Raw genomic sequence first — 10561 nt, 5'->3', positions numbered from 1 at the left:
AACAAAAGAAAGGAGCAGGTCTTGTACATGCACATCAATATTTTCGAATTTCTAAACCACCAATGGCAGCAATTAGACAGGTAAATGCATCAATTGAATGGTATGGAAAGGGCCAGAAAGCAAAAATTGTTGTGAGCAAACTCAGCACTGAAAGCAATGACAAGATACACCTTATATTTCTATGAAACAATTTGCAGCTTCTGTCTATTCTGCTTTTATTCCATTCGGGAAAAGGAGATGAAGTGAGGGAATAAGAAAGCAATTTTCCCAAGCATCGGTAAAACCAAAAACCATACAGATGAGCACAACTCAATAGACACCTTATTGTATAAATACATAAATAACGATTTGATTTAATTGGTTGTCAAAAAAAGAACTAACGGGAATGACAGGAATACATACTAAATCAAAGGTAGCCACACTGCAACTAAAAGACCAAACAAGTACCGGAAAGTGACATATATGGACCCAGACCCAGACCTGGACTTGCCAAATTTTGGTTTGGTGTATGGTGAAATTTCGGGAAACCAAGTATTGTAGTTGCAGGGTCGGAGCTGCCACTGGGATTATGAAAAATTGAATTTGAAACATCAAATCATCGAGTTTCATCCTCTAGGGCACGGAAACCAGCAGTCAGATCCTCATGCAGCTTGCTGAATTTTTCCACAAGGGCTGCTTCTCCTTCTGCTGGGTCCTCAAACTTCTGGGACCTGCAATTTCAATATTTCCGCAGATTAAGACATATTATCCTTAAACCAGCATCGAATAATGTTTTTTCATGTATTTATATTTACACTATTATCAGTACGAATTACTTACACTAATCGGTAAAATAGATCCCCCAGCCGGTGCTTGATAAGGCTGTAAGTTATCTTCTGACCATCCATACCAGCTCCTTTCTCTACAGCCTATAAATAAATTCAATTTCAACAACATAAAAAGCCATGACCAAGTTAAAAAGCTCTTTGTCAATCAGTTTGACAGCTATTGCATCAAAGATTAGCTAAAGCTACTGAACCTAATGAAAAAGAATGGAGAACACTCAACCTATTCATCTCATTCCATTAAATACAAGCACAAAAAGAGAAATAAACAGTACGCTTAATAGATTAAGGAGCATTCACATTTCCGTCCTCTCACTAAATTCCTTCGAATGACCAAAAGGGTGATAATGAACCAGGAAAAAGAAATTTCAATCCGCTAAAAATCCAATCTATCAGGATTACATGGAGGATCGAGATCCATGAAGGAAAAACAGTAGATCAGAAGTTAAGAAACAGCACGTGGATACTCTACCTGATTGGCCAAATTATAGAAATGGATTATGTTGCGCATCATCCAAACAGACTTGTAGAAAGGGCAGAATTTATCATATCTGTTGCAGTCAAAAAGGAAAAGAAGAAAAGAAAAGAATAAGATTATATGCAAGAGTTATTATAATCAGTTAACACCAACATGTTAGTAACAATGAAATGATCACCAGGACAGATCTACAAAGCTTAAATACTGCAGGACTTACGGAGTAAATGCATTTTGAGCAAGATAATCCTCCCTCAAAAGCTTAGCAGTCTCTAGGGTAATTTTATCTCCTTCAGCCAAAGCATCCTTTCCTACAAGCTGCAGCAATCAAAACATCAATTGATATCAGAGATAGGACAATGGAAACCACTGAAATTTACTGCACATAATTTCCAAGAACAGAAAACAAAGTAGGACAGGTCTAAAATCTATTTGGTAAAATTTGGGAGCACAAGAGAGCAACATGATCACTCTGTACACTTGTTTCTATATTGGTTGTGTTCCAGGAAACAGAAAAGAGTGCAGAGCTATGCCATATCTATAATGCTCCTAAACTAAAAAACCCAGTTTCTATAGCTGACAAGATCTCTCTCTTATTACTTGGAACAGCTAACCTACATAGCTTAATTCCATTTCATCTGGGAAATGCATGAGTTAAGTTGTAAAAGAAATAAGGACAATAGTAACATACTTGCACAATTTCATTCAGGTCATCTTCTCTCTGCAGCACTTCTCGGGCCTTTGTCCTGATGTTAATAAAATCAGGATCAAATTGATCATAGAAAGACTCCAATGCCTGAAAAGTTAACAGAAACAAGCTAATAAATATATAGGACCAATAGCACTGACCAAAGGAGTGGTGAAAACTGCAACAAAGGGGGTAATGAATGTTCTAAGACTCAGAAAAGAAGTAACAGATTTAAGAACATACTGTTGAATACTTAGAGTAGGAAATAAGCCAGTTCACAGAGGGGAAATGCTTTCTCTGGGCAAGTTTCTTGTCCAGACCCCAGAAAACCTACACAAAAAAATTGAAATTAGTGAAGAACAAGGAGAAAATAAGTTCATTCAATACAGAACAGACACCAGCAAACACGGAAAATATAGTATAGAATTTAGTCCACCAATGAATATTATCCATGAAATTTAATCATTTGGCGATGTCAAGTTGTGGATGATAGGCATATGAGGAAGCAGTGGTTACTTCCAATGCAGATTGAAGAGGTACTCTATGGTTTTGTTTTCATGTGAAGAAGTATTATACAAATGATACAAATAATTTTATATTTACCTGGACAATACTGAGGGTTGCAGAGGTCACAGGATCCGAAAAATCTCCACCAGGAGGAGAAACAGCACCAACAATGGTGACACTGCCAGTACGTTCTGGTCCACCAAGACATTTTACTTTTCCAGCACGTTCATAAAATGAGGCCAAACGTGCTGCCAGATAAGCAGGATATCCACTATCAGCAGGCATTTCTGCCTGTCAGAGAAAGCATGAGAACTACCATTAGAACGAGCTAAATTCATAATACAATGTCCAAATGTCACACAAAAAGAATGACAATAGAATTTGAGTTCAAAAAAATAGTAGATAGATGACTGAATGCTTAAATTCAACCAAATTAACAAAAAAGTTTATACCAAACCAAAATTTCCAGCTGAAATGGAAGTACAGAACATTATATGCCACTTCAAACATTGAATGGATTGGTGGAAATATTAAGAAGATGAATGGTTTCACCTTGGATACTCACAGATATGAATCTTCATAATAAGCAATGATACCAAAAATTCTGCTAGGTACCCAATCAAACTTTTACAAAAAAAAAAAAAATTTGCAGGATCTTCAAATATCACAACAAATCCAACAATTGACAATTTCATCTATAAGCCTTCAAGATACAAAATAAATATCCAGTACCCATTGAAAACTGAAACTACTACAACAGATATTGCAAAAGCAAATAAAAAAATTAAATGACAGAAAGACTACAGCGTTCTCTAGATCCAAGAGAATGAAAATTTTGCGCATTTTTTTTAAGATTTTAGAGGTAACAGACAGAATTATTATTCTTCACTCAAAAAACAGTAAGCTTCCCTGCTCAGTTTAATTAGAATGCAGAAGTCTTCTTAGCAAAGTGACTCAATGAATCAACACCATGAACCAATTAATCGAAACTAAAAGCACACTAATTGGTACCAGTGCCTCTTTCTATTACTGCCAATGGCATTAGCATCATGATGTTAGCAGATGGAGAATTCACTAACAAATACTATGCTAGTTTCCCACAAAACTTGAATGATAATTGTACTTCCATCAAACATTATTAAGCAAAGGGCAAAATAAATACAACCATACAAGCATCCAGTCATTGCTGCACTGTTGCCATTTAATTTTGGCACTTACCATCCAAGACACTGATAATGGTTCCACATATAACAATCATAACAAGCAAAGCTTCAAACCAACAAGAGACTTACCAAACGACCTGAAATTTCACGCAATGCTTCTGCCCAACGAGAAGTTGAATCAGCCATCATACTAACATTGTATCCCATATCTCTGAAGTATTCAGCTATGGTGATTCCTGTCATTCAAGAATAGCAGGAGGAACAGTATCAACAAAATGCACATCATGACAAGTTAATTCAAGTTTCTATACCTATTGATGTGTCAATATTGGCAACGGCTATACCAAAGCTACTCTTGATTATCAATATGAAACAAGTAAACTCCTTTTTCTGAATACTCATCAACCAAGTATCTAATGCATAATGATTTTGTGCATGACTGGATATCTAGCGTTTACCTGTATAAATTGAAGCCTCACGAGCAGCCACAGGCATATTAGAAGTGTTGGCTACAAGTGTTGTGCGCTTCATGACAGATTCTTCACGGCCATCAGGCAATGTCATTGTTAATTGTGGAAAATCCATAAGGACCTAAATGATTGGTGACCTTGATTCAAAATCCACAAGAAATCATAAATTAATAAGTAATAATCAAATTGACAGTAGCATGTACCTCTGCCATTTCATTTCCTCGCTCCCCACAACCAACATAAACAACTGTATCAGAGTTGGAGTACTGCACATAACAAAAAGGGAAAAAAAATCACATAACCTATAAATTTGTTCCTCAGAAAAGAATACCCATTAATAAATCATTATCCCATTACACAAAAATCAAAGCAAGACCAAAATGCAGATATGCCAGACTACCTTAGAAAGAGCTTGACTAATAACAGTTTTCCCACAACCAAATGCCCCAGGAATGGCACAAGTTCCACCAAGAACTGAAGGGAAAAGGGCATCAAGAACACGCTGAGAAGGAACAAAGTTGTCATTAATGCTCATCATCAAAAGAAAACAGTCAGAGAAGAAGCAATCACTATATTTACTCCATTAAATATTTACCTGCCCAGTAAGTAGTGGGGTATCAGCAGCAAGCTTTGATGCAACTGGCCTTGGTGTACGTACAGGCCAACTCTGCAAACCAAGAATTTCAAATTAGCAATTTATTTAATACATGAAATTAGGCTCTGGAATTGTAAACATAAGAACAAAGTTCCATACTTGGAGCATAGTGAACTTCTTCTTGACCCCTTGAAATTCAAGCTCTAGCACAGTATCCTGCAAATTTACAGAAGTCAGAGTATGCCTTCCTAGAAATAATCAATGCATTATAACAACTTCTAAAATTTTACAAGTATTGAGAGGAAAACAAATGGCTAAAGCCATCCTATTCAGTTTCAGATAATGTTTGGCACTTTCCAAGTTTAGCTTACAGCACAATTCCATGGTAACCAGACAAAAAGCCATAAACAACTTTAGCATTATACTGGGTCACCATAAATGAGAAGGAATGGCTGTTAAGAGGCTCAGAGCTAGTATTACTGCAGAAAGACAGTGTACTTCTTTGCATTGTGAAAGACCTACAATATTCTTCTTCAAATCAACTAAGGCTGATGTTATCCCATTCAAACCAATAGTGTAGCTAAACAGAATAATATTTAATAACTAAAACAATTGCTACATTCAGAATCAATTCGACTTTCAGGTACATCTAGAACTTTGTTTACATAATATCTGATTTAGAGGTTCTAACATTAGATGCAGCTCCCTGTCATTTTCTCTCCTCTCTCTCTCTCTCTCTCTCTCTCTCTCTCTCTCTCTCTTTAAAAAAAATATATATATATGTGTATATTATCTTTTTTTCTCATTTAGACTAGCTATGTAACTTAGACAATAGGCAAAAGATGCACTGAGTGCAAAAAATACTTACATTCATTTAACTATAAGCCTTTCCGGGTCATTTATCAGGCCAGTTTTTGCCGTAGATACTCTACTCATGTTTTGGATCAGTCAACAACTTTAACAAGGCAAATTCAATAAGCTAGGTGTCTCCTCATATCATTACAAGGAGAATTAGATTTCAGTAGTACATAGATTCTACTCCAGGATTGTTTAAATTATCCTAGCAGAGACGTACTTGCAAATGTATAAACATCAACTTGAGAATCATTCTCCAACAGATATAATGCATCCCAACATATGTATACCAGGTAATGTGGCTAAGTCTAAAGGCATACATTTAAAAACTATAGCATATATTACAGAGAACATGGATTAAGCATATCTAGATTTTAAGACAGGTATATAGACCTATAAATGATGGATTACAACAAAAGATAAAAGGTTAAATAATAAACCTTCAACGAATATTGCCCAGGAGATGCAACGTAAGTGACTTTTCCCATAGCATCAGGAGGAAGTGCAACATGGTGCTGCATAAGACTATTCTCAAAGACAGTCTGCATCAAAAGATATCCATGCAGAAGACTTAGATAAATCTCAATGCAAAAATGAAAAGAGTGATATTTTCCATAAGGGACTACTATAGAATAGATTTCAAAGCTAATAAACTTACAGCATATAAGTCTCCGCCAGTTAGAAGATCTCCCTCACCTGAAATCAGTAAATAAAATAGAATTTGAGCATATCAAACAACAAAAAATCAGATTTACAACCAAATACAGTAATTGCTAAAAAAATACAGCAGTAATTGATTTTTCTTCAATTACCTATCTTTTTGGGCTGAAATTCCCAGAGTGTATCTTTATCAAGGGCTGGGACAGAGACACCACGAGGGATGTAGACATCACCAGATCTCTTTGCAATAGTTTTCAATGGCCTCTATTTTGATTATATATATAAAGATATTAGAAACAACAAATAGGCAAGAAGAAATGTTGCTTCTGAAGTTGCAGTAGTAACATTAAAGGAGAATAACAGAAGTTTAGCACCAAACCTGAATGCCATCAAAAATATTTCCCAATATTCCAGGTCCTAATTCAACTGACAGAGGCTGTAACATCAAGATATATATGTAAGCTAATGCAGTCAACTCACAGTCCAGAAAAAAACTCAAACAAAGAATACTTAAATTACCTTGTGTGTCCGTAGAACAGGGTCATTCACAGTCAAGCCAGCAGTTTCTTCATAAACTGAAATAGAAATTCATAAAAAACTTTCTTGTCAATTTTGATGCCAAATTGATTTCAATAGAAGACACAATACCAACTAGAAATTCAAATGACTTCTTCAGTAATGAAGAAATCATAGCAGTGCTTAAACAAAAAAGGAAACCTTGAATTGTTGCAGAATCTCCTTCCAACCGAATGATTTCACCAATCAAATTGTCATGTCCAACACGAACTAATTCATACATAGCAGCACCAGCCATGCCATCAGCAACCACCACAGGTCCTGATACCTGTTCAATAGTATTTATGACAGCAATAACATGAATAAAAGTACAACAAATCTTTAAACCATGGTAATAAGCAAAATAAAGTTTCCCAAGGAATGATATCAAAATAACATACAGCAGCCCAAAAATGAATTTCCACAAATTCTTCAAGATGCCAAATAATATTAAGAATCAACCATTTATTTTAGATTTCAGTAAAAACTTCAATGAGTTCCAAAAGTAGCTTCCGATGATGAACCAAACAATTAGGAATGTAACTTTAAACAAATGTATTAATATTCAGTAAGATTTATAAACTAAAACAAACTTACAACAATTCAGAGATTAACTAATCAATCATTTTTCACTCAAACACTTTGCAATGACTCATACTATCAATAATATTTCCAAAGAAAAATTAACAAGCCGCAAATTACTCAAATTCAAAAAGCTATAAATGAAACCATTAAAAAACTCTAATGAATCAACACACGGCAGAAATCAGATCAAAGTAACCAAGGAATCAAAATTGAACCAATCTGATTACTCCAATTTTAACTTCGAACACTATCCAAATCAGTGACCATTAACCAACAGATCAAAAAATCAATCGAAATAAAATTGAGTTTAAAAACAGCAAAATCAGTTCAAATTCAGCTTCCAGATACAGAACATAACAAAACAGACAGATCGTAGAAGACTTCGTTTCCTTACCTTGCGAACGTATCCATACTCACTCTCCTTCTCTGAATCTTCAAAAGTGGTCATTCGTGCTCCGTACACCGACGGCATTTTCTCTATGAATCAAAACGACGTCGGAATCGTGGTTGATTTGGAGAAAAATTCGAGATCTGATCGGAAAACAGAACGGAAATGAAATTTAGATTGACTTAGATCGATCAAATTCAGCGGCCTAGGGCTTGAATCGTGAAAATTCGTAGATGACGAAGGAGAGAGTGTATGCAAGTGTGATTGTGATTGTGATTGTGATAAAAGAAAAAATTATTATGTACTAACGGACAGGGGCTCGTAAATCGTAATGGATTTTTCTCCCTTCAGAGTGATTGATCATGTGCTTGCTGCTGCATTCTGGGTTCCTGGTCCTGATCTATCAGAATTTCGCCATGTAAGGGCCCACTTGTTGGATTGGTGCCACATGATGCGACCCACGAAAAATCAAAAGAAGCATTTGTTAGTTACTATTAGTTAAAAAATAAGAAAAACTCTCAACTAAGGGTTATTTATATGTTAAATTAAAAAAAAAAATTAAATTATTAAATATCTCAAACTCTATTGTCGAGATAAATAAAATAAAATAATTATCACTAAAAACCGATATTGATATGGAATTGGTCGTGATAAACGATTTATTTACTAGTGATAATACTGATGATATATTATAGGTTTTGGTCATGAAAAAATAGAGAAAAACGTAATGCCATAACAAATCTTTGTGTGGAATATAGTCTTTAGTCATTAAACTTACAATAGGCCATAGATATCATATTTGTGAGTTACGTTAATATATTAAATTTGTAAGGTATTTAATAGACTTCAAGAATTAGTTATAATTAGAGTTGGAAAAGTAACCCGCTATGCCCGACCCGACCCGACCCGACTGGTTACTGCTTTTGGCGTGTTGGGCCTAACTCGCCTGCCAACAAAGGCAGGCCGGGTTTGGCCCGCCATTTTTGGGAGAATGGCTAGCCCGCCAACCCTAACCCACCAGGTTAGGCTGCGGGTCGGGCCGAGTTAACCCCTTTTTTTTATTTTTTTTTTTTTGTTTTATTTAGTTAACTTTTCAAATAAATAATTAAAGATTTATAAATGAATAAATGTAATTGTTTTTAGTTAACTTTTCAAATATCAATAATTAAATTAAATTAATTTTTTTATTAACATTTCAAATATTAATTCAGTTTTAATACAATAAAATTGTAATATAAGAAAAATTAGATTTATTCATTCAATTGATGAAACTTTAGCATAAGAATTAATTATATTTTATATAAGACATAGAAATTTGAGAATAAGACTTCAGTATTTAATTTTTTTATATTTTACGTACCAAAAAAAATAATAATAACAATATGTCAAATATTACGAAGTTTTATACATTTTAATATTATGATTTAGAAATATAGTTTAATATTATGATGTAAAATTATTTGTAAAAGTTCAATCATAATAGTTTAATTAAAATAATTAAAAAAATGGGAGAAACTTGAAAAAAATAATTAATTTTTTTAATTTTTTTTTGGGCCAACCCGCCGGGTTGGCTATTGCAAACAAATAGCAACTCGCCGGCTTGGCGGGTTGCCATATAGCAACCCGGCCCACCCGAGGGCTGCTGGCGGGTTGAACCCTCTTAATTGCGGGCCGGGTTAGGGTTGACCCGCCTAACACAACACATTTGTTTCACCTCTAGTTATAATGCATACAAACTAACTATAAAACTTCAATCATAAAAAATAAAAAAAAATAAAAAAATAAAAACTTGCATCTATCATTATTTGTCAAATATGTTGATCAATACAGTTCATGGTCTTGACTTTAACACTAATTTTTGGTAACAATAGTGTCAAACTTTAACCACATTGTCGATGTTTGTTTTTTTTTTTTTTTTTAATAATTGTTTATTGTGCATGAAATCCAGAGAGGATAATCCCTTATTAGGAGAGAAGATATTTAGATTGGCTCAATTTGGAATAATGATATTCAGATTGACTTAGATTCCAACTAAGGTAGTCGAAGATCATGCAACTTCCTAATCCTACGTATTTGAATCTTATCTCAACTCTATCATATAAATGGGTGCTATATAAACCCGTCATAACCTGTTTTCAGGGGGGCTAGGCAATTGTTCTAAGCAAATTTTCCTAGAAATTATATTATTTTTTGTAAGCTCTCAAAAGCAATAAGATAACAGTGGACGTAAGCTCAAGTTCTAACTTACCGAACCACTTTAAAAATTGTCTGTGTTCTTATTTATGACTCTTTCTTTTTTATTCATTGCTGATTTTCATTAAATCATACACACATCCATTATGGTTCCAACAGGGTCAATCAGAATTCTCTGGTTAGTGCAGATTTCTATATCAATATTTTGGCGCTAGAAGGAGGGCCTAATTCACATAAGCTCTCCATGTTTTTCTAGCAAGTCTCAACTTCTTCAGCAAATCCCAGCTTCTTAATCTAGAATCATGTTATCAAATGTGAAAATCTGAGCAGGATAAAGTCTGAATCTGGCTAAACAGTAAATACAAGAATTGTAGCCCTTTAAGTTAGCTTTTCGAAGGTCTAAGAATCATCCAAATCCGAGGTCTGGGGCTCAAGTTATTATCAAAATACTGAAACATGTTCCAAATCAGGGCTCTCAGATTGCGTGGCCATATCACTCAGATTGCGCACTTAGATCACTGTGATCTTCAGCTTCAGATCACGTGGCCAAATCGCTCAGATTACGTGCTCAAATCTCTTAGATTAGAAAGAGCTCTCAAGCTC

The 10561-nt window shown here is 34.6% G+C and overlaps 1 protein-coding gene across 1 annotated transcript; it reads right to left on the bottom strand.

Moving 5' to 3' along the window:
• Positions 1 to 255: 255 nt before the first annotated feature.
• LOC116116295 (V-type proton ATPase catalytic subunit A) lies at positions 256 to 7849 on the bottom strand. The gene is made up of 20 exons (XM_031402393.1): positions 7772 to 7849; positions 6955 to 7081; positions 6757 to 6812; positions 6617 to 6673; positions 6390 to 6501; positions 6236 to 6273; positions 6018 to 6119; positions 4882 to 4938; positions 4723 to 4794; positions 4528 to 4629; positions 4331 to 4393; positions 4116 to 4248; positions 3787 to 3893; positions 2591 to 2785; positions 2231 to 2317; positions 1991 to 2095; positions 1520 to 1617; positions 1297 to 1375; positions 820 to 908; positions 256 to 710 (listed from the first exon to the last, which is right to left on the bottom strand). Exons 1-20 carry the CDS (start codon positions 7847 to 7849, stop codon positions 596 to 598), a joined length of 1872 nt encoding a protein of 623 aa, XP_031258253.1. The 3' UTR covers positions 256 to 595.
• Between the last annotated feature and the right edge of the window lie 2712 nt (positions 7850 to 10561).

This window comes from Pistacia vera, unplaced genomic scaffold (genome assembly GCF_008641045.1).
Source record: "Pistacia vera cultivar Batoury unplaced genomic scaffold, PisVer_v2 Contig77, whole genome shotgun sequence".
Lineage (NCBI taxonomy): Eukaryota > Viridiplantae > Streptophyta > Magnoliopsida > Sapindales > Anacardiaceae > Pistacia > Pistacia vera.
This window is presented reverse-complemented; position numbering and strand designations above follow the sequence as displayed.

Coding starts and splice junctions, on each gene's coding strand:
- LOC116116295 (XM_031402393.1), bottom strand. CDS start 7,849: ATGCCGTCGGTGTACGGAGCACGAATGACCACTTTTGAAGATTCAGAG. Junction 6,120..6,235: donor CTGGCGGAGACTTATATGCT/GTAAGTTTATTA, acceptor CTTTTGATGCAG/ACTGTCTTTGAGAATAGTCT. Junction 2,786..3,786: donor GTGAAATTTCAGGTCGTTTG/GTAAGTCTCTTG, acceptor TTTCTCTGACAG/GCAGAAATGCCTGCTGATAG.